General features: G+C 33.2%; 2 protein-coding genes across 4 annotated transcripts in view; one reads left to right on the top strand and one right to left on the bottom strand.

Annotated features, from left to right (window-relative positions):
- LOC135850029 (uncharacterized) overlaps positions 1–25,632 on the bottom strand; it is a 224,180-nt gene that overhangs the window by 139,389 nt on the left and 59,159 nt on the right. For all 3 annotated transcript variants that reach the window (XM_065370716.1, XM_065370717.1, XM_065370719.1), the window contains exon 2: positions 15,641–15,706. In XM_065370716.1, the coding sequence (XP_065226788.1) occupies positions 15,641–15,658 (18 nt within the window). In that variant the 5' untranslated portion in view covers positions 15,659–15,706. The remainder of the gene's footprint in view (positions 1–15,640; positions 15,707–25,632) is intronic.
- LOC135842174 (uncharacterized) lies at positions 3,286–4,431 on the top strand. Its single transcript, XM_065359564.1, has one exon. The coding sequence runs from the start codon at positions 3,474–3,476 to the stop codon at positions 4,257–4,259; it is 786 nt and encodes a 261-aa protein (XP_065215636.1). The 5' UTR covers positions 3,286–3,473; the 3' UTR covers positions 4,260–4,431.

Below are 25,632 nucleotides of genomic sequence, written 5' to 3'. Positions count from 1 at the left end.
TAAATTTTCAAACCAATTTTCAGAACTTGCTTTTTATTCTAAATTAAGAATTAAATCTTATAAAATACCTATGTTAAGAATTTGCATTGCCTATTACACGAAAAAAATATGGGTAATTTTTACAAAAAAATTTAACTAAATACTCACAGTCTCACAATTAAGTACCAGATCCCATTAAATAATTTTTACTGTAATCGTATAGTAAAACTTATCATTTTAATAAATTTTGCTATAGGTACCAATAGTAAAAATCATTTTGTTTTAATAATTTTTACTAAATCATGATAATAAAAATTACATGTTTCAATTGTACAAAAATTAGTTTAATTTCTCATTTTGAAGTAATTTTTAAATTATAAGTAAAAAGTTGAAAATTATTCATGTCAAGTAATTCTTACTTTATACTTATGGTTATAGGTAGACAAAAAATTAATGAAATGAATTTTTAGTTAGCAAATGATATCATACTTCATAACTCAGTTTCAGCATTATTTTTGCCCCATTACCATGTACTACATAGTAACTCCAAAGCATTTACCTATCCAATTTTCCTACGAAAAATCCGTCACCTACCTACTTACCTCACGGGGATTCGAACCTGGGTCCCTAAATTTCCTATTCCTACCTACATGCCCTAACCACTCAGCCACAACTTTGCTACGAGGGTTAGGGCATTAAAATAATATATTTGTTTGGTAAACGCCCCACCAAACCACGCCCACTTGGAATTTACAGCTAACAGACTGGGGGTGTAACAGGGTACAATGAAACACAGCTGGTGATGGAATAGACTGGGGGTATAGCAGGGTACAATGAGCGGCAGGTGTTCTACAAGTCCCCTTTTCCCTTTTTTAGGATTTAATGCATTAAAATAATGAACTAAAATTGCAATTACTCAGCAATTACCCATCCGAATTGAATGAAAATTAATCTATTCCCTCCGCCTTAATGATTCTCAAATGGTGTCCAATAGGTACAAAAAACGGTTGGATAGCTTAAGAGAACATTCAGTTCCAATAAAATTTCATTTCTCAAAGCGAAACCAATAGTGTGCTACGCACACTAAAAAACAAAACAAAAACGAGTCTTTCTAGCAATTTTAATTTAAAAAATAGGATAAATTATGGCAAGAAAAAACAAGTCCTTTCGAGATGGCAAAATAAAAGTACACTTCAATTTTGACAAAAAATGTTTTTTTGCAATTTTGATAAAGAAGTGGGATTTTTTGTAATTGTTTTGGTCATCATTGATTAAGTATAGGTAATATGTTCTCTTGGAAGTAAAAAACCACTTTTTTGGCATTTTCCACTTTTTTCAGTTGATTTTATTCAAGTTTGGAGTAGGTTCAAAATCTTATCATTTTTGTAAGTCATGAAAACTCGTCGAATCGTGAAAAAAATTCAAAGCGGTTTTTATACTGCTAATTGTAAGTGGATATATATGAAGAGTGATATTCCAAAACTCGCTTTGTCCATTTTCACAACTTTTCATGAGAGAGGAAAAACAGTTTCCCTATAAACGGGTAAATTGGCTTTTTAGGTGAGTTTAGCACTTTATTTGGGTGGATTTATGATGTAGGAGTGTAGGTATACATTTCATCCACTAAATACTGCTGAAAAAAATTTCAATAAAAATGGACAAAGCGCGTTTTAGAACATTATTTTTTAAAACATTTTTAGTGAATTGGCTATTTAGGTGAGTTTAAAACCTCATTTTGGTAGGTGATGATGTAGGAATGTGAGTTAATACTTCATCTACCAGGTACCACTGAAAACCCAACTTTGATAAAAATGGACAAAGCGAGTTTTGGAATATCACTCTTCATATGTAAATTATCATCAAAAATTTTTTTTTTAAATTTTGAATATAAATTTTGAAATTTGAACCCCCTGTAGAAAAGTGATGGTAATAGTTGGAGACCCAAAATTTCCCCACAGTCGTTTGAGATTCCTACACATTTTTTTTTCCGAATCCACTCTTCAATTTTCCAAGAAAAATCAAAGAAAACTCATCCAAGAGTATAAAATAGTCCTGCTTTACAGCAGTGTTCGGCGTCAAACTTGAGCTTTCTGAACTCAATCTCTTAAACAAGAAAATCCTGTGCGTCCACGCCTTAAATTAAACTGTTTTGGGAAATTTCAAGGTTTTTAAAATTAATTTTATAGTTTAGAATCTGTTTTGCCATATACTTATTTGAAGCAATTGTAACAGTTTTTATCACATTTTTGTGCTTTTTTCAACAACTTTTACGTTGCTCGGATCATTTTCTTCAACGTTTTAAATTAATTTTACGAAAATTGTACACATATTTTAAAAATAGGTATTTTTGATCTGCTATCAAAATTGACGTTTAGATTCTATTAAAATCAATTATCGAATTATTCGAATTCGTATTCGTATGTGTAATTTATCCTCCTTTCCTCTCATTGAATTTTAAACCACAAAACGGTGTCTTTTTCAATTGCACGGTCATCGCAGCTTATTACAATACCTCATAAACACTCGTTGATTGGCTCTTAAAAAAAAAAACAACAAAAAAACAACAAAAAATAAGGAAGGAAGTAGGTACTTTGGCATCATAATTTTCTAATCTGTCATCACATTCGTGTATTTATTGCAGATTTGTATTTTCGATAAGTTTCACATTTGCATATCAAAACATCATTGTTCTAACACGTCTATAGTACCTACGTTGTTCCCCTTCTTCGGAGAATTATTCCTCTATGACAACATCTTCCTTATTACTTCCACGCGACAGTTTTCCTGGCAACTTACACCATTAACCTTAATTCTGTATCGTCATCCTTATCACACTTCGAATCTTGAATACTAACTCGTATAAAATGAATTGTCTCTTCTCCACACTCCAAATATATCTACGTAATACCAACGTAAAAATGAATGGTTCATTTTTGCTCCTATCGAATATTGAATTTCTCATCCAGCCGAAGACTTCACGTAAACAACCCGATTAAAACCCATTTACTGTAGAGGAAATAAACCTATTTGAGCGATATTTTTGTAAACATAATTTAAAACCCATATGTACCTACGTGTACGTATTGTAGATGTATTCGGTGACAATAGATAGGTAAATGGAGTTCATAAATTTACACCAAATGTACACCTGTAATTTCGCCAACGCGAGTATAAAATCACGATAAGCGACGCCGATCCGACCTTGATTTTTACGATACCTCTGGTACATACCTACGAATTGAAGCTGGGTAAACTGATGCACGCATACGATAAATCTGTCACGGTCAGATTGATGTATCTGGTCGCATCTCGCGGGGTAATTTTAGGCAACGAAATGGCCATAATAACATACGCGTATTTCGTTTGTATTCAGTCATCTGTCAATTAACGCGCGTACGAGATCGTGTTGAATATTGATACCTATACCTCTGGCGAATTTAGTATAAATTTGACGATAGGTAAAAAGTACCTATATTCGGCTCGTTCATCTCGTTATGATTAATTTCGTAGTGTTTTGTTGGTTCATTTCGGTGGGTTGCGTGTATTCGGACGAGGCATGGACTTTACAGCGAGCTTCGGGCGACGAATCGAATGTGATTTTTAAAAACACGACTTTTACCGGCGATCTAATGATGTGTTCGTGGTCGTGGAAAGACTCGCTGGACGGTATTTGGGAATCCAGAGTCAGAGTGTCATTCAAAAACGACAGCTACAAAGGGGGCGGATTCGATTACCACGATGGATACGGCAGGGAGCTAATTCGAGTACGTTGGTATCAATTACCGGAGCAAAATATCACTTGGAAATCACTATTCACCAATAAATTCCCGCCTACTGCGTGGAATCTCAGTGCACCATTTGCCACATGGGGTTTTATGCCAACGGGAGACCTTAGTTGGAGCTTTTTCGTCAATAATGTAACAGTGGAGCCGAAACCCGCATTTCAAAGGAATAAATTAGCGAATCCTTTCGTCGCCAGTGTCCAAGATCTAACCCTGGTGTTACGTAAAAAACGATCCGTTCAATCGCAAGCTGCGGAAACTTTTCGATCATCCAATGATGTAAGAGGGTTCAATATTATCGATTTATTCACCGGAAACGGTATATTTTCTCAAGTTCCACAAATGCTAATCAATGTTTTTAGCTTCGTATCCAGCCTGTTCCCGTCTGGTAGCAACGATTACGATTTACCTCCGGATGATTACTCTACCGAACCGGATGCCGAAACTGTTCCTACTACGACAGCCACCGCTGCTTCGAAAACTACACCGGCTCTTTGATGAGTATGCACGAGAGGGGTTTCTGAGTGAGGGAAGGGAAGAGAGAATTTTTTGAGTGATGATTTTGAGTTTTTTTTTTCTTAGAGTTAATTGTAACTGTAGGAGATTTTTCTGTGTTTTTAAAATATACGATGTGAATTTTTTCAATACACAATGGCAAGTTTGTACTGTATGTTTTCGTATTTTTAATACGAGTACTTCGTCGTCGTTATTTTATACAAGAAAGGGTGTTCAAAAAATTTTCGTCCAGTAAGGGGAGGGAGGAAGAAAACAACTTCAAGGTATCATAAAAGCGATGTGAGTCATCAAATTGTGGTTTTGAAACGTCAAAATCAAGTTGTCTCCAGTGATAGGATATTGTGGGAAACACTGGATAAAAATGTGTTGCGAGGAGGAAAATAGAAAATAGGGAAAAGGTGAAAATTTTAACAATCAGTAAAAAAGTGGGGAAAAAGTGGGAAATATTTTGACCAAAAAAGTGGTTAATGTGAAGAAATTTTGAAATTTTGGCTGGTTTTCTTTCTTACCTGTTCTTTTTTTTTTCTTAATAAAAATATCAAGCCATTTTCTTATTTATGGGTATAGGTACTAAAATTTTAACATCAGCAACTATGATTTTTTTCTCTTTTTTTCTCTTTTTTTTTTGGATAAAAAAAACTTGTTTTTAAGAAAAAGTGATACGTTTTCGTAATTTACAATCGAATTTTTAAAAATGAGAAAAAATGAAGGAAAAAATATCATGGTTAATTGGTTATACTTTTTATGGGAAAAAGTGGAAAATTTCGAGACTCCCTAAATCAGACATAGGAAAAAATAATGCTATTTTGATTTCCTATCACTCTGGTTGTCCCATTCAGAGAGTGGGAGGAGAGGAAAGTCGAGAGTCCAAAACCTTGAAAAATTCAATGTGAATTTCAGTACTCTTATTCATGTTTTTCATGATTTGATATTTTTTTCTTCCCCTTCCCCCTCATTGAAAGTCAATTCTTCAAAATGATTTGGAAAATAAAAAATACCTCAAAATTGTATGGTACATAGAATAATAATTCTACTCTTGCATTCTGAATATCTTGAATTGGGAATCAAAATACATGTTTTTCGATTTTCAAAATAACTTCTGACGTCGGTTTGGGATAAAATGCTTGAAAATTGGATTTTCAGCACGAAGTCTGCACTTACTTGCGTTTTTTTGAGTTTTTGAGACCGTTCTTGACAAGCTCTTTTCCTTCCTTCCAAAAAACAAAAAAATTCCTCAAGACGATTAAATTATAACCTTACTTAATATTCAAAATTTTGAAAAATTTCCATTGATCTTTAAAATTCTTTAATATGCCTTATCAGTTATCACCTTTGTAGGAACATTTCTAAGAGCGTTTCCACCCAAAACAGGGTGTTTACTGGGATAGGTCGCTCATCATTTTTCATTTTTTTTTCAAAATTTGATAGAGTCAAGCAAAAAGTTATGGTCGAATGACTTGAACAAGGCTCCGGAAAAATTTTAAATTTTGACGTAGATTTCCTTCTCTTTCTCCTGCAAGAGCTCAAAGCTCAAAAATTTGAAATTTTTTTAAAATTTTTTTTCATTTTGGCAGTCTTTTGATAACTAAAAAAAATCATTTCGACGTGTATGAAAAAACTTTCAGTTTTTCGCGTACGATTAGGTAGTGAAATAAAAGAAAATAGTCATTTTGGACAATTTTGACTTAGAAGTTGGTAATGAACATTAAAAAAAATCCTTACGCCTTTCAATTTTATAAATACTAAACCAGATTAAAAAAATCATAATAATATGGTCATTTTCCAGAATTTACAGTTCCTAATTATCAGAAAAAAATTATTAGTAGATATGTTTTTGACCAAAGAGTTGCCAATAATTTGTGAAAAATGTTTCGTAATTCAGGAGAAATTAACTGTCAAGACATTTATGAAAAACCAGAATTATTATCAGCAGAGTAATTTTTGTAGAAAATGACCAGAGCTTGATTTACATGCTTAAAATTTTTAGTAATTCACAATTGCGAGAAATTACCAGTGCTTTATGAAAAATTACTAGAAATTTACAAGAAGTCACATGAAGTCACAAGGTATTCAATTTACAAGAAATTGCCAAGAATTTGCCAGAAATCAGAAATTACCGGTAATTTACCCAGAGTTTTCAGTAATTGACCCAAAGTTTCCGCCAATTAATTAAAAGTTACCGTTAATTGACCAGAAATTACTGGTAAGTAACCAGAAATTAGTGGTTATTGACCAGAAAGTACTGGTTATTGACTGGAAAGTACTGGTTATTGACCAGAAAGTACTGGTTATTGAATAGAAAGTACTGGTAGTTGACCAAAAATTACCGAAAATTGATCAGAAATTACCAGTGATTAATTAGAGTTAACTGGTAATTAACCAGCAATTATCGTTAATTGACCAAAATTACCAGTGATTGATCAGAAGTTACTGGCAAGTGGCAATTGACCAAGAATTACTGATAAGCGGTAATTGATCAGAAATTACCTGTAATTGACCAACAGTTACCAGTAAGTAACCAGATATTACCTGTAGTTTACCAGAAATTACCTGTATTTTACCAGAAATTACCTGTATTTTACCAGAAATTACCCGTAATTTACCAGAAATTACCCGTAATTTACCAGAAATTACCCGTAATTTACCAAAAATTACCCGTAATTAACCAAAAATTACCAGTAATTTACCAGAAATTACCCGTAATTTACCAGAAATTACCCGTAATTTACCAGAAATTACCCGTAATTTACCAGAAATTACCCGTAATTTACCAGAAATTACCCGTAATTTACCAGAAATTACCCGTAATTTACCAGAAATTACCCGTAATTTACCAGAAATTACCCGTAATTTACCAGAAATTACCCGTAATTTACCAGAAATTACCCGTAATTTACCAGAAATTATCCGTAATTTACTAGAAATTACCTGTAATTTACCAAAATTAACTACTAATTATTTAGCAGAAATTACCTGTAATTTAGCAGAAATTACCCGTAATTTACCAGAATTAACTACTAATTATTTAGCAGAAATAACCTGTAATTTAGCAGAAATTACCCGTATTCTACCAGAATCAACAACTAATAATTTAACCTGAAATTATTGGTAATTAACCAGAAATTACTGGTAATTAACCAGAAATTACTGGTAATTAACCAGAAATGACTAGTAATTTACCAAAAATTACCAGTAATTTACCAATATTATGTACTTTGTTCATTTTTCTGGTGAATCTTCAAAGTTGGAAATGACGGTTTTCATGGCAATTTTTTAACTTTGTTCAGCAACGTAACCCCTCCCCTACATTGGAAACCACCAGTCTTAAGCCATTTTAGTGCCTTCAGCAAGTTTTCAATTTTCTCCAGAAATTTAAAATTGCTCCAGAAGGGTGCAAAGTGAACTCAGGCACCTGTTGTTTTGACCAGTGCTTATGGTGTGCCCTTTCTATACCGTTTCAAGCAGTTATCACAAAACTTCAGCAGTGCCAGTTCAAGAAGAGTTTTCAACAAATTTGTAAACTTTGACAAAAATAAAGAAAAAAAATACCTACTTTGAAAAATTACATTTCACGAGCGTCTTTTTGGTCGTGAATTCGTCTAATGTGTCTACACAACTGCTGAATTCATGTATGCCAATTACCAAAAATTAAATGAAATAATTTTTCAATCATCTACGACGCTTCTATTCCGAGTATGCAATTTTAATGTGGAAAATATCAAATTTTCGAGCAATTTCCCAAAAAACTGAAAAAATATTTCGGTCGACTGAGAAACTTTTGATTACAATAGTTTCAACTCTAGGTAAGCACCTACTTCTATTTGAATACCTACCATTTTTACGAAGTTCTAAAAACCAATTTGTTAGAAAAATATCGCAAATTTCGATCCATCATTTGACCTAGATATATACTTATAGCAAAACCAACTCAACAACGCAAATACAAGTATAGAGCAGAAATAATTGTTATCTTTTTCAATACTTCATCTCATTTAAAAAGTCACATAGTATAGCTTTTTGGAAGCGAAACTCGAACTTATCCATCCATATCAATTTGCTTCAAGCTAAAAGTTTTCTATCAATTACGTTATCGACGTAGACAAACGAACAGCGAACAACGAAGAGCGAGAACGAGAGCTATAGCAACGAATATACATATATATAGGTACCTCATCATAGCTCATATAATTATAGCAGATTGCACGTCCATAGGTATTACAGGTACTACAACAAACTATCTACGTATAACTATATGGTACGCGACGAGGGTGTGGGTGTAGAAAAGCTCGTAGATTTAAGCAAATTACAGAGCCTATGTTCGCCATACATCTGAAGTGAAATTCACCTTTAATAAACTTAAATAAGAAAATGCCATGACGCCGAGCACATTAATAACCTATCATTGGCCATTAATGTTGAGCACGAGATACATTAATTGGAAGAGAAAGAGCGAGTCGAAGAGAAACGTTACGATAATAAAGTGGAGGAAGGAAAATTGAACAAAGAGAATTCCTAATATAGGGTAATGAAGGAAAATGGGAAATTGCTGTCTCCCATGAGAGCACCGAGAGAAAAGTAACAAGTTAGGTATACACGTTACAAAGTCCGGTATTGCACTGTACAGTGTACAGTGTACGCTTTACCTGATCTCTTATTATACAAACAGTGGTGCTTAAAATTTTATCGCTGTTCGAGGACCTTTACCTTTTTTTTCTTCTTCCCTCTTTGCTGTACCGTCTCCTGTCTTTTTGTGTTTCAATTATGCGCATATCATTTTACCTCGTACCTATACAGCTACGTTGAAAAAATTATACCTACGTTTTTCAATAAATTAGCTCTCATTTGTTGCGGCGTGGCGTAGGCAGCGATGAGCAAAGAAACATCATTTTTTTCACCGCGCGAGCTCCGATGAAAAATGTATTTAACATTTTTATAAATTCTCTCGTTAAGAAAAATGGTGAAAAAAAAAATCGCCATAATAACGCTTAATGAATGTAGGAATGCTAATCATCGCCATCAGTGTCATAATAATAGTCGTGTAAAGATATAGAAAGAAAGAATAGCGAAAGAGAGAAACGTAAGATGACGATAAAGAAGAATAAGAAGAAAAAAAGACCTAAAAAAAAAGTTTTGTTTAAAGTTAATGAAATTCTTAAAATTATGAAATTGTTTCCAGTCGAATGACGCTGATAAATTTATTATGCGCATTTTTTAGTCTGCAAAGCGAAATGAGTATTTGGAATTTTGATGAAAACGCTGCTGCTTCATCTTCTCATCGTCGTTTCCCTTATATACCTACCTGAGCGGTGAGCGCGGTGTACTAAAATTATACGCCAAGAAACGACAGACTGAATTTACATTAATTTTGCCATTTAAATTAGCCAAAGGTTGAAAGTTTGCTTTTAGTAGATGCTTCGATGCTTTTCTCAAAGGTTTGTTTAGTAAAAACAGTACCTCGTGCACTCTTTAATGTAAGTATATCCTTTCGTATACTATAGTACGTCTAGAGTATATACTAAGTATAGTATTCGAGAACACTATGCATTGCATACAGTATACCATTAGGTACTATAGAGATATAGAGACTGAGTCAAAGCGGGGCAACCATTACGAAGTATATTTTGCACAACGACCTTCAACTTAGCATACGATAAAATGCTGAAATGCATTTTCCTCGCATCTGTTCAATTATATCTTTTCTTTATTAACGCATTGATTTTTCCTGCTCTTTTTTCCCCTCCCTCCTTCTCATCGTTCTCGTCATATCCTAGCTAAAAAGCTAGAGAAAAAATAAAAAGGAATAAAAAACTTGAGAAATACGGGATTCTATTTATATAGAGAAGCGAGCGAGAGAGGGAGAGAGAGAGGAAAAAAATCTCTTCGATATACTTATACGTGCAAACGCAGGTTAATAGATTTTCAAGTATCCCAAAGCGAAATTTGAGCTGCACGGTTTTCGTTTTAGATTAATAAATAAGCCGTCATTTGGGAACGAAATAACGCGCGCGTTCTCTTTGAAAACCGCCCAAACGGTCATTTGTCAGTATCATCTGATTTACGAAGCCGATCCCCTCGAGAATTATATAGCCATCTTAAACATCCCATTGCGATGTAACTTTTCTTTCGCCAAAGCGGAAAAATTTTTTTCAACAAAAACCATTTTTATTTCGGGTTTTTTTATTTTTTATTTTTTTTTCATTATTTATTTAACGTATATCGATTGTAAAGTTGTGCTTGTATGAGCTCGACTGTATAGTATAGTAACTTTTACTAGCACGGTCATCCGTTCCGTGAAATTAAATCGCTTCACGATTCATTAATTTCAACGTTCATGTTTAAGATTTGCTCGTCGATAGAGGGCGTCGTTTTTCTTTTGTACGAACCGAATGCGAATATAACCCGAGTGATAAGATCAGACCTATGAATTTTTTCACGGGTAAAAGCGTCATATAGGGTGGGTAATATTCTCTCATCTTGTTTTTTTTTCCTTTCTCTCTCTCTTTAGATAGGTATATAAAAAGGGTACACGAGTGAAATCAGCTGTAAGTTTATAAGCACGGTTTGCTACTGACAGGTTCAGGTACTAAAGAAAGATATGATCGGGGAGCTTTCAATAGAATTACCCTTTCGTAAATTGAATGAGATTTGCGTTGATTTTTTTCACCCTGACAGGTGTACCGACGTATTTTTGAGGTTTGGTGTTTGATTTCTGAAAATTTTTAAACGTCTGTAATTTTGTGGTATTTATGTCTGCATTTTTATAGTTCCTACAGCGGTCTATATTTATGCAGATGCTTGATGGAGACCATTTTTCCCTCTGAATTTTGTAGTTCATTTTTTTCAGAAATGAAATCCTAAAAATTGTTGCCCAAAACATTAATTTCAATCTGCTTCCCAAGTCCTTCATTTTTCTTATGGTTACATGAGGAAGCATTAGTTGAAACTTTTTTTTTCCTCAAAAAAAGGCGAGTTGGCCTATTATTATTTTCAGCAATTTTTGTGAAATTTTAGATGATTTTTATTCAGCTTTGATGTATTTTTATCGCATTCGCAGCTTTTTTTTTCTTGTAAATTTGAGCGTTTCTACGACATTTTATGCAACTTTTGTGATTTTTAAATTTTTTAATAAAGGTATTATTTTTTTCATTTTTTTTTCAAATTGGTACCTGGGTCAACTCACTTGGGTAAAGTTTTGAACATTTTAGACCATTCATCACAAATCTTGAGACTCCGATTTTTTTCATTTGAAAAAATTTGAATAATTTTTCCTCCGTTTTTCGACAATTTGGCGCCAATTTAACCATTTCTGCGGGAGCTGAGGTAGAAATTTCTTTCAATCGTAACTTTTTAATCTAGCTTGGAAAAAATAACATTTCATTGAGAAAACTCTCAAGCAAGACAAACATATTTTGTAATGAGAAATTCTCCATTGTCCTTCTCCTTCATTCAGAATTTCGGAATTAATATTATTTTTCTTTAAATTGGAAAAAGTATTCAGGTAAAAAATCATAAATAACTGAAAATTTAAAATTTAAAAGCTCTGCTTTTCCCCATGCTCATTAGACCCTTTGTGAAAATTTGAAAGGCGGATCGCAAAAAAAAAATATTATAGGAAGATTTTGACCAAATTCAACGAAGACCTTCATTTTGCGCTGAAACTCAAACAGGAAAATTTTAGCTTCAGAGTCGACCTAGAGATGGGCTGTGGGTCCCGAAAGAGGAAATTTTTGGGAAAAAAACCAGGGCTTTTCGCTCAGTATAGTGTTAAATTTTTGGCCAATATTTCCAATTTCAAAAAAAAAACGAAAAAATTTTGTAAGTTTTTTACTACCTATTTTTTTGAAAATGGAAATAATGGCTAAAAAATTGGCACCCCTGCTTTCCAAAATATTTTCTGAGTTTCTGAAATCATTTAAATAATGCAGAATATTCGAGGAGAAAAAGTATTCAAAACATGAATGGACTCGAGAATACGTGATTTGCAAATTTTCAACTTTTAGAACATGGATCATTTCCCATAAATCAGGCTGGGTTGAGGCTAGAGCGAAAAAATCGTTGTTTGCCCAAAAATTCTCCTTCTTTGAGGACCCATTTCTCTTTTCCACAGGCACTTCTGGAGCTATAATTTTTTTTGAGTCACTTTCATTTCAAAATGAAGGTCTCTATATTACAAATTTGTTCAAAATGCATAAGTAAGTATATAAATTTTTGCGCATACCTTCTCATTTGGTCCCATACGACTCATTTTGGACTTGAAAGGATTCCGAAGAGGAGGAGGAGAAAGAAGGGAACTGAAGTCTTGCAAAATTGAGAGAAAAATCCATTACACTCCTATCTTGGCTTTGTCGACTTTTTTTACCCTAAAACTTGAAAATTTGTCTGAGGCGAACAGGGTTTATGTGCCCTAAATCTGTTTTGAAGTACCTAGTTTAAAATCATTTTGGGGTATGTGGCAGTCTTGGAACAGATGAAGGGAGGGGGGAGTTATAGGCATTTTTGTAAATAAGCATTACTTTGCACTCATTTTTACCCCAATCAAGCCCTTGAAGGGTTTTTAAAACGGGTGTGATTTATCGGCACGACAGAAAAAGGCGTTTTAACGACGAAAAAAGGGCATTTTAACGACAGAAAAAGGCATTGCACGGGAAGAGAATTATTTCACGACGAAAAAAGTTTTTGAACGACAGTAAATGAATTTCAACGACGATATAAGGTATTGCCCGACGGAATAATTTAATGCACGTCTATATAATACATTTAACGACAAATCGTGCAAGACAAAGAAATAAAATAGTGAACGACAGAAAAAATACGAATTGCACATCCAAAAATTGATAAAAAGCACGACATTAAAAAAAAAACTACACAGTTCATCTAGTACGTATCATTGTACAAGTAGTGCTTTTTTGACTTTTGAGGATCTGCCTCTCTTCCGCTTCTGTCCCAAAGGAATTGACTTCCCTTCAGCAGGAACTTGAGCTTGAGACGAATGTGCATAGGTACCTACCTAAAGTATGTTTGCACAGTGCCGATTTAGTGTTGTAGGGGCAGGAACAAATTGACGTACATAGGTACGCTTTTCTTTGCTCGACTTATATGTGGATCACCAGGCAGCAAACCCAAATAAAAAATTGGAACATCTCCAAACGAATTAAAGTCTGAGCTGATCTGAGCAAGCTGCAAGAGGCAGGAGACAGTTGTTCACCTTCCTCCAGAGTGATTTTGAAGTTAAAAAATTGTTTAACATGAGGAAATTGAGAAAAATTGCAGTATCTGATTAAAGAAAGAGAAAATAGTGTTTTTAATTGAGGTTTATTACTCAAAATATATGAGTTTTTTGACCTTGCTCAGCAATTAGTTCAGCCATATGAAATCAAGAAACTCAAAAATGAACTTCTTGCATAATCACAAAATGAGTTATTTCTCTGAAAAAAAATTTCGGCGGGAAATAATTTATTTTGCCGGGCATTTTGTTTTTTTGGCGGGGAATTATTTATTTTTCTGGGCAATTTTTTTTTTGGCGGGGAATAATTTATTTGGATGTGGATTACATTTCTTTCGTCGTTTGTATGAGATTGAATTGTCGTTCGTATCACTTAAGTTGTCGTGCTGGACTGTCGTTGAAAATTGTTGAAAATTGTCGTTAGAATGCCTTATTTTGTCGTTCGAATGTCCTGTCGTTCGAATCACTTTTTCTGTCGTGCCAATATATATTCCCCTTTTAAAACTATGAACATTTGCTCAATCAAAGAATTTTTTACGCCTAAATACATCAACTTATGTGCCCTAAATGTTTTGTCAACAGGGAGTATACATATAAAGGAAGGGAAAGCGTTTAATTGCTCTTGAAATTTTGTACTAGGTATATCAATATTTCTACTTACATCATTTGGCACATTTTCGTCTTTGTATTGACTAATGACTACTTTTCTGATTCCAAAACTACATATGTATACTTAAAGGAACTACCTACACGAAAAGCTAACTTGGGAGAATAATTTTGGTCTCATATAAGTCAATCACGTGGCAAGAGAAGGAAAGGGGATGTAAATCGTGATTTAAAATTTTGTGAAAATTTCTCTAATCCAATAATTTTTGGCTAAAATATTGAAATTAATTATCATGGGGACAGTTGATAAGGAGAGGGGGGCAGAGTTGAAAAAGTAAAACTGAAACTGAAACTGAAACTGAAACTGAATTGGTAACTGATGAAACTAGGAAATAAACCAAAAAATATTTCGAGGTCGATTTTAATTTTTTTTTTCAAAGAATGTAATGGTGTTTTTTTGGGGGGAGGGGGTAATTTTAATGAATTTAACAACACATGGAAAAATACTGAAGCTAAAAACGGGAAAAATTGAAAATTTGCGCCCAATAATCATGCAATTACAAACACCCTAAAAATAATTGGAAAATTTTTTTGAAAACCCAGTTTCAAAATTCAGTAATTTTTTGCAGCCATTTTTTTGAAGATAAAATTTAAAACCAATGAAACTCTCGAGTGTGTTTTTTCCATTTTGAATTCCGGTAGAAGAAAGCCAAGTCCAAGTTCAAAGAAATGAAAATTCAATTTTTTTTTCTCTTTTTGAGAAAATACCAATAAAAGATAATTTGTGAAAAAAATCGAAGCTAGGGAAGGCATCGTAATAATATAGTCAATGTAATTGTTTTTAATAAGTAGAATAAGGTTTTTGGAACCCCTTGAAAGCAAAAAAAAAAGAGGGAAAAGTTGCCTTAGATGGTTTTGCGGTGGAAAGTATTTGATTAAACCACGCTCTCCTAATTAAAATTTTGTCAAGAATTTTTTTTCGTAAATTTTTCACTTGCGTGAAAAATGGCAATTTTTATAAAAAATCACACTGGATGGTTTTGTTGATTATTTTGTAAGAATTGACAGCTCGGATATTAAAAATTTCTGAGGGTAGGTATTTCTTATTAAGCAGTATACTTTTGAATTGGTTACAAAACTATCCTAATTTCTATTTCTCAGTTTAATTCACACATGCCTGTTTTGGCTATTTTTTTCAATTTTACGCATCATTTTACTTTGATACACCTGCAGTTTAACCATTTTTCATTAGAAAAAAAGTACACGAGAACGTGATGAGCAAGCATGTTCGAAGTTGGAAAAGATTGAGCCTAATGTCTGAATTGAAAAATTGATACGAGCGAGTCCATTGAATTTCCAAAATGCTGATATATTTGTTGAAGAACACAAATTAGGTCTACACAGAATTTTGTTACAGATTCAGATTTTCAATTAAATTACTATACCTAATCATTTCTTTTCCAACAAGTTCATTTCATTCATTGATATGCAACTACATACTAAATATTAGTAGAATATTTCATCGATCACTTACGGCATTGATAGCTGTCATATCTGTATCAGAAGTTTCATCGCCCACATCTTCCAAGCTCGGTTCATTCTGAAATCAGAAAAAGAAAACCATACCATAAGCAAAACACACAGTAAATAAACAATATCTATCTATCTATCGAAATTCCTATCCTTGTAATCTACAGGCATTTGTGCGAGAACACAGCGAGATTGATACACTATGGGGTAAAAAAAAAGCTCGTCGGCTCGTCAAAAACAAGGCAAAAAAAAATTTCAAACGCTTAAATGGAGAAAGAAAACGAGAGACGGCTCCGTTTACACGCGCAATTTCACGTTACAACGATAGTAATTTTCTTTTTACCAGAGACACATTTTCGTCGAAATTGTTAAAGATTTGTGAAATTTTTCAGAAATGTGAGAAGAATGAATGATTAAATGAGATAGAAAGAGAGACAAAGTCGCAGAAAAGTATTTTATTTAACGTTTGCCAACAACAGTCGAGTTTGGGAGTAGTTTCGCAACCCTTTACGTGTCTTTATTTTCTTTTATTGTCACTCCTACGTATACGCTTATATATACGTCCATTTGTTGATTTGTGTATAGCGACGTGGCTCACTCACTCACTTACTTACTCTTCTTATAACCCAATCCCTTGTGCGAAAACACCATTTTTCTATCCCTCGGTTCATTTATTTTTCACTTACCGCGCCACTCGTTAATTACACTCGGCGATGATTTAATTTTAATCGTCGAGTTTGAAAATTAAAAAAAATTTAACCAGTGAAAAATGTTTTCATCGCAATTAAAAGTTTTTAATTTAATTGTCCATAAAACACTTCTCAAACTCAGATGAAAATATTTGTCGTTTCATTCGAGTTTTTTTTTCGGTACAATACGTTTAGTCGACGTTTACCATCGCGGAGACGACTTTTGCCTTGGTAACTTTCAAGTTTTTTTCCCTCTTTTTTTCTTTTGGTCCTTTTTTTATTCATCTCGAATGTCGTCAAAACCTCGTACTTACGAGTAATTACCGTTACGTGTATTCAAATTGTAATATTACCTTTCTTTAAGTAGGTACATACATATTTTTTCTCCGCTGTAAATGTGCAAATGATGGAGGTGAAAAAATAAAAGCAAAACTTGGATGAAATATTTCCCTTATGTACATCAACATTACGCACATAATCACACGTGGAAAGAAAAAACCACTTTGAAAAGCGTCGAATGCAGAAAAAAAGGACACGAGGAGAACATAGAAGTAGGGTGGGGGAAGGAAGGGAACAAGAAATGTTTCATTTGGTAAAATTTGATGAAAAAGTACCTTATACGAGCGTGAATGAAAACGTACTATACGTGAAATTAAATAATATACTTAGTATTCGCATTTCGCAGGCTGCCTACCTACGAGTAAAAAGCAACGTGAACGGCAGGATTTTGTGAAAAGTTTTCGTAATTTACGCTGAATAGAGAGGAAAATTCGAAAACGCGCCGTAGTGTATGGTTCGTATATAAGAAGACGTAAGTGGGAAAGTGAAAGGACGCTTGCTGAGAGGGACGAGAAAACTTTTTGATTTCGAATACCCCAACGAGCGAAAGTCAAGAGTACTTTTGTTTCCCATGTAAAGGATGAAAACGATGTAATATTATTTTGGTATTATTTCTCTCAATGAGCAAATGGAAGGATTGCTCTATTATGGAAGATCGCTTCCAAACTCGAACAAACTCACTATCGTTTTAATACACATCGAAGGCGATGTTTTTGTTTATCACAATGTTAGAGGGAATTTTATCGTTCGTGTTTTGCACGCTTTTTTCATATGCCGCTTTGTCGAGAAAGTATTAGGAAATTTTCTAACTCAATGGGATGGTCGTGATTCGCTCCCTAGAGAGAGAAAAAAATTTACACGACATCTCGCAGTTTTAATTTTAATTTAAAACGCCCCGTGAAAAAATTACTTTGATCAAGAGTATTCTACGTAGAAAAGAATTTCTTTAACGAAAAGGATTTTTTTCGCAGAAAAAAAAACCTTCAAATCTTTGAAATACTTCGTCTTAAAATTACTCTTCATTCTCGTTAACTTTTTTGCTCTTATTTTTTTTTTGCAGCTATTCAAACGCGTTTTTATGCCTAAGTAAATACAAAAGCTAAAATGAGACGAGAAATATCAAATTTTTCATCATAAACGAGTTATTCGCCACTCAATTTTTTGTCGTTTATTGTATCAGATATTTTATTAAACGAAACGCCCGAGTAAATTAAATTCCCAGCGAATATCAACGTCTTAAAAATGTTGTGTTTTTTTCCCTCTTCTGTTTTTTTTCTCTCTTTCGTTTTTCTCTCTTAAAATAGAAAGGGAAAAAAAAACACCAACTAAGTCGTATATTCGATTTCAATGGTACTTGAACTAAGCAGTAAGCTGTACCAATTATGTTAATCTGCGAAAAATTTCGCCTTTAAAGATGTCAAGTTTTATTTGGGTTTTTGGAATTTTTATTTGCGAGATGCGATGCTTTTTATTTTATATACGGTCGAGATTTTTTTTTTCGCCTTCAAAACCCTCGTATATTTAAAATTACCTACCCTACTTTTCTTCTGGGTGTATTGTGTATAGTATATAGCGATCGCTTTGTAATTTAGAGTCTCGTCGAGATGTGATGAGTGGGCAATTTTCATTGTATTGTTTTAGGTTATAGGTAAGTGAGGTAAGTAGGTAAGTAGATAGATAGGTACAATGGATGTAGAATGATGGAATTCAAGTGCCAAGGTACTTTTGCAAAGCTCTCCGTATCATAGAGCTCGTTTCCTCGAGTACAAGTATCAATTATCTTTTAATATTATCGTTTTTAAGAATATCGTTATACTTATACCGGCTCTCGTGCCGTTGCCTCTTTAATTCTGCCAATAAGTAATTGACGAGGAAAATATTATATAGGGGCACGATGAGGAAATATAGGTTGCCTATATTTATATGTACCTATTTTAAGATATTTGTTAAGTACTTTTATATTCAATCATATTGTAAGTACTTGTGGAAATGGATTTATAGAGTATTATTTGCGAGTTTTTTCCTGTTCAGTTGTGGTTCGAGTTTTAAGAATATTTTAATAGGATTTTTTAAACAGGTTTTTCGCTTCAAATGTAGAAAAATCTTGTAATCCTACTCCGGAAAGTGAAGGGGCCAGAATTTTGGAATTCCAAAAAATCAAATTTTTGGCCACGCTTTCTGGGACATTGTTCAAAGTAAACAAAAACGGTTTTTTTACAAAATAACTCCTCTCTAGAAATGAAGGCCCTGCGTGTTGATGAAATTACTTACCAAAAGTTTACAGGATTTCTTTCAAGTTTTGAAAAATTCTAGAAAATACCAGAGATAGTGATTTTTTCAAAGTTGGTCCTAGCAGTTTATTGATCTTCCTAAAACTACCAGAATTTTCTGAATTATTACCACCAGTGAATTACCAAAAATTACAGACCATTGATAATTTACTATGAATTATCAGTAGGCAGGTACCTATTTTAACACATTAAAAAAAATGAATGAATATTCGAACTCGGCGTTATTGAATCAGCAGGTAACAACCAATACATCCTATTTTTAGATTTTTTGGGTACATAAAATTACAGTGCTAGCCCCTCGTCCTATTCCTTAGGGAAGGTCAAGCTCAAAATGAGATTGGCGGTAGTTACTGGTAATTTACCAAAACATACTCTCAAACTTCAAAAATTCACAGTAATTTACCAAAAATGATCAGTAAATTGCAAAAAATCACTTACAGTATATTTTTTGTATCAAAAATTAATAACAGTAACTTTCCAATTATTACCAGTTTACTGATAATTTCCAGCAACTTACAAAAAAATTACCCGTAATTAAGAAAATTACCAGTAATTTACTAGAAAATTACTAACAATTCAATAGAATATTAGCCGTAATGTATCAGAAAATTACCCGCCATTTGCCAGAAAATTACCCGTAATTTACCAGAAAATTGTGCGTAAGTACTTTACTGCTAGAAAATTACCAGTGATTTACCAAAAATGACTTAATTTACCAGAAAATTACCAGTAGTTTACCAGAAAATACCCGTAATTTACCAGCAATAGCCTGTAATTTACCAAAAAATTACCTGTAATTTACCAAAAAATTACCTGTAATTTACCAGAAATTACCTTTATTTTACCAGAAATTACCTGTAATTTACCAGAAATTACCTGTAATTTACCAGAAATTACCTGTAATTTACCAGAAATTACCTGTAATTTACCAGAAATTACCTGTAATTTGCCAGAAATTACCTGTAATTTACCAGAAATTACCTGTAATTTACCAGAAATTACCTGTAATTTACCAGAAATTACCTGTAATTTACAAGGAATTGTGGTGTGTTACGATTAAAAAATGCAATTAATTTTGGACACGAGGTTGTCAGCTTCAATTCTGAGCAAATATCAAAATAGGTATTTTAGGAAATAGGTATAAGGAGAACATTCTACAGGGTGGACAGAAATATCGGGTACCCCTAAGAAAGTTTTTCATTAAAAATATAGGTTGGCAACGTGAAATAGATGCATATGATTGGTGAAATGTTATCTCTCCAGTCTAACAACCAATCATGTGCTACCATTATTATCATCCACTGTGACCAACCGAAGTATTTAGCAGAAAACTTTTTTAGGGGTACCCGATATTTCTGTCCACCCTGTACACAGGTAGGTAGGATCTATTGAAGTAGGAAAAGACTAAATATAAAACCCTAACACACCACATAAGCTTCTCAAAGATTCAGAATTCATTCTCGATAATGAAAACAAAAGAAACTTCTCCTTAACCTAATTTAGAGTGAAGCCAAGAGGGCGATGAGATTGAAGATCTCATCGGACAAATTTGTTCACAAAATCCAAAATTTCCAAATTCAAATCTCAACGAACCAAATTATCTTGGTATGTATTTCATGTTGGTTAAATCTAAAATCTCATTTATCGAGATATAGCACCTAACTAACTAAATACTCTCGATTCATTATGGAATCATATCATTATATAAAGCAAATAAAAGCTAGTAATAAGTCGCTATTTGACTATTTCAATATGTTACAATTATATACAAGACCATTTAATCATGGTATATCTGAAGGGACATTTATTGCTCACCTACTTAGGTCATGGCAGAGCCATGCCTACACCAGCACCCTTGGTGCAGCGACTTAGGCTTCCATTATTAGCCTGATGAGCAACTCGAAATACTTTTAATAATCATGAACTCCGACACAAAGAATTCTCGAATTCAAATCATAATAAAAGTTTAATCTTCTTCAAAAAACATACTCAAAATTCTCAAAAAACATAGCAAAAATAGGAAAAATAATGAACACCAAAAACGAACACAACTATCTCGGAGCACGGTCAAAGCATAAGTTATCGAGACATAGAATAATAATCTCAACCTACCTATACAATTTCCGTTATCTCCTCCATTTATCTCATCCAAAGAGAAATCATTTTAGTCTGTAAAATGGGAAATTACCAAGTAATACCCATTTTACGACAGAATTACCTGTAAATTATTCGAAATCACTTGTAATTTATCAGAAATTATCTGTAATTTACCAGAAAAATACCCGTGGTATACCAGAATTTACCTGTAATTATTTACCAAAAATTACCTGTAATTTACCAGAAAATTACTCATAAGTTACCAGAAATGACTTGTAGTTTACTAGAAAATTACCTATAGTTTACCAGAAATTACTTGTAATTTATCAGAAAAATGCCCATAGTTTACCAGAAATTACTTGTAATTTACCAGAAAAATACCTGTAGTTTACCAGAAATGACCTGTAATTTATTAGAAAATAACCTGTACCTAATGTACCAGAAATTACTCATAATTTACCAGATAATTACCTGTACTTTACTACCAGAAAATTACCCGTAATTTACTGGATAATCACCTTCAATTTACTAGAAAATAACCCGTAATTTACCAGAAAATTGCCCGTAATTCACCAAGAATTACCTGTAATTTACCAAAAAATACCGTTAATTTACCAGAAAATTATCTGTAATGTATTACTGGAAAATAACCCTTATTTACCAAAAATTACCACTAATTGACCAAAAATTTCTTGTTGTGTGTCAAAAAATTACCTGTGATTTGTCCATAATTACCATTAATTTGAAGAAAATGCGATTTACTGTACCAAAAAATATAACCATTCATTTTTGGCAAGGGGGAAGGGAGGAATTCAATCTAGGTATAACATTTTTTTAGTGATTTGAAGAAAATGTAAATTACAGTAAACAGAAAATCTGATTTTTTCATCTATTTTGAAATACTAACTACATAAGAATTTTTCAGAACTTTGAAAAGCACATTTTGTCTAAACAATGAAAATATGGGGTTTATTGGAAAGAAAAGAAAAAGGTAAAAAAAGATACTTTTGGCTTTACATTTTTCCAAATTCAGGCAATATTCTTCTGAGCATTTAAAAATATGAAAATGAATTTAAAGCAAATCGACTCATGCGAAGCGAGGGGAAGAGCTTTAAATTAACGGATATTGTTCAGGCATAAATCTTAGAAAAAATGCAAACTCTATCCTACGGGTAAATAAATCTCCATTTGTGATTTAATTTCAGCGAACTCAAAAATCTCTAGATCCGTTGCAGGTTAGACCACTGTTTAATTTTCTGATGAACTGTAATCCTTCTTCTTCTTTTTTCGTTAAGTTGAGTGTTTACATCGTTACCTTTTATGGTACAAGATTATGATCCCATTGTGAGGAGGAGGAGGGTGGTGCAAACGGTTTTCCAAGGTCAGCAACACGAAAATTCTGAATTCTTCTCTCTCGAAATCGCTCTAAGATGCTGATTTTGGTTACACTGTGTATACGTTTTGATTTCCTATCAATTAATACAAATTTTGACTTGTAAAAATCACCTTTACTCTCCTACTTGCGAATTTTAGGTCAAGGTCATATCTGCTCAAACTTTTCAAATCCAACGCCTAACCAAAGCCTGGTTGTGACCATCAAATTCAAGCGAATTTCGTGGAAATGATAATTTTTCAAGTCAAAAAATAAACATGAAAAATATTTTTTGCAGAAATTCTCGTTTAAAATCTATAAAAATCAACTTCCGAGACTACGAAACAGATTTCACTCACAGCCTCAGTGTGCTACCTAAAAACTACACAGACATTTTTCAAAAGCGAAGAAAGGATCGAGAGAATATTTTCTCCACGGAGCATACCTAAGTAGTAAGTACCTACATTAAAAAAAATGCATCGAGCAATCCTTCTTTCACTACAAATTCTATAAAAATACACGCCTATTCTCGAGTCCAAGAATAACAAAAAATTTTTATCAACGAGAAAATTCAACAAAAAAAATCTCGAGTAATTACATTTAGCCTACTCTCTTTGAATATCTCGTTATTTTTTCACCTCTTCCCCGCACGTACCACCGTTCGCCCGACAAAGAAAATACTAAAACTAGAAAAAATTTCACATTGATAAAAAATCACCAGTCACGTGGTCGCAGCTTCCATCATCCAATCCACTCTACAACACACACACTACTCTTTTATTGGAAATGGGAAAAAAATGTCGGTATAAAAAAAATCACAGTCTACAACAAAAGTATTCAGTTATCCGATATCAGATAACAAAGCAACATTATAATGGAATTTTTTCATTATTCGAACGGCTGGCCGGAAGGAATAAAGGACGTCTAGAATGTTTCGCAAATGAATTATACAACAATGTTGCAAACTTAGCTATACAAAAACTAATTTCCACTTCTAACTAAGCAGCTCGTTCTGGCCCTTTTCCTATCGTGTACAAAAAAAAAATTCAATTTCAATTCTAATTTATATAATACCTACACTTTTTTTTTACTCGTATAATTTATTGTACGTGTATCTTTCCCCTTCTTTCTCGTATACAATGTCGAAATTATCTACACTTTTCACGGTAATTGAAATTCAATTTAATTAGCCTGTGTACGTACCTACGCCTTTGAGTAGGTAAATGTAGGTATATATACGATACGATTCAAGGTATCCCTAACAACACTCGAAATGGGTGTTTATTTTTCTTAATTTTGGCACGGCTACGAAAAAGTGTGGCTAATTAGAGTGTAGGATAGTAAATTCTAATTTACAAAATGAGCACAATAGCGCGTTTCTTTTGGGCCAGCAGAGTGGTAGCGGAACTAGAGTTTTGATAATTTTAAAATTTAAATGTTTCGAGACTATAATTCATTTAGAAACTCGTATAATCTGTATAGTAAATCGTTGTTTAATTAGAGATTTATTAATAATATTTGTTAATTGGCTAAAACGTGTACACGTTAACGAACTACTATACTCGATGCTCACCAGCGAATTTTCACTCATATAAACGCAAGGACAGATTAGTTTATAATTTATACGAATTTTTACGTCTGTGACGACTGTGTCGTACCTACGAATGTCATTTCCGAGCAAATTTTTTCCTCATAGGTTGATATACTTTCTTCTGCTTCGTGATTTATGTCTAGTTGACATTTTTTTTTTTTTCATCTTCGTTACTTCAAATTATACCGCTACCGTATCAAACCGGGATCGTAAAATTGCCGAAGCATCGATAACTGCCAATTTTTTCCCCTTTGAAAATTACTCGTGTACGATAATTCGAAGCCATGCGAAGCCCTCGCTCTCTAAACGTATTTCCATTATAGAACGTGTTGGTGTTTTTTTGCACAGCAGCTTCGACCGAGTGAAAAAAATAAAACGCGTACATACACACGCTATACATACCTTTATGGCCAATTAAAAGGGAAAAATTAATCATAGTGTTAAATAAGGGGAAGCTAAATGTTGACTCAGGCGAGAAAAACTCGCTTAAACGATCGCATCAATCGTGCAATGCCAAAAGGAAACATATTCCTTCTCCAGTCTGCACGTTAAAACTGTTGAGATTTTGTTGAATTACTGCAATCTCTGTTTTAGCCCGGATTACCAGAGAGTATTCATTGTGAAAAAATTCGCCAATGGTTTCCAAAATACGCGTCGAAAACGCGAAAACGATACCGACGCGACGATGAAGAGTTAAGCGATTAAGTACGTACCATAAGAAAAAGCAGAAAAAAAAACACGAAAGAAAAACTCGCTTAAAAATGCATTCTTCTTTTTATTACACGTCACTAAAAAAAAAAGGCGGAATAGTAAATAGTTAATTTTAAACGGACATTTTAATTACGTTTAATTACCAAAAAAGAAGAAGAAAAAAAAGTAAAATTTTTATTTCACAAATCCTTTAATGAATATTCATGACTTTTGTATAATCACGCTGGTGCGACGGCCTTTACCTAATTATCGCTCTTCAAAGTTTATGTTGTATACGCCACTTTTTTCACAACTTTGAAAAAAGAAAAAAGAAAAACATGCTAAGTAAATCCACCGTAGCAATTTTTTAACCTCGGGTAAATAATTTTAATTTTCTCTCGAAAATTATAACATTTCGTATTCTCGAGCAATTTAGCGTAAAAACACACAAAGAAAAGGCTAGCCAAGAAAAAGAAGAAAAAAAAACCTTTCCTCGATACCTACTTTTCAAATTACACGAAATTTTCTCATACTTTGAAAACCATTGAATGTTAAAGTTTTATCAGCGATATAAAGGCTTTCCGTAAATAAGACGTTTTTTCCATGGCTATCCTAATGACTACATCAATTTTCCTTTACGAAAGAGCAATTTCTAAAAGAAAGGACCGCACAAAAGACTAAAAAGTCTTTTGTCGGTAATGAGCTTTTATCCCATCGCAACGATGACATCCGCAATCGGGAATCGACGGAAAAAATTCGTTCTTTTTGTTTTTTTTTCGTGCTGCTTTTCGCTTTCAAGTTTTTTTTTTTTTTCGTTTTCATTTTGTATACAACGAGATTTTAATAAAACGTTAGATTTTTTAATGTTGACCGCCTTTTAACGCGCCGCGCCACGCCGTTTAGGCAATTTTTCTAATTAATTATCGA

Source organism: Planococcus citri, chromosome 1, assembly GCF_950023065.1.
Source record: "Planococcus citri chromosome 1, ihPlaCitr1.1, whole genome shotgun sequence".
Taxonomy (NCBI): domain Eukaryota; kingdom Metazoa; phylum Arthropoda; class Insecta; order Hemiptera; family Pseudococcidae; genus Planococcus; species Planococcus citri.
The sequence above is the reverse complement of the archived record's forward strand: the minus strand, read 5'-3'. Positions and strand labels throughout refer to the sequence as shown.

What these genes read in the sequence shown, in the direction of transcription:
- LOC135842174 (XM_065359564.1), top strand. Translation starts at nt 3,474, where the DNA reads ATGATTAATTTCGTAGTGTTTTGTTGGTTCATTTCGGTGGGTTGCGTG.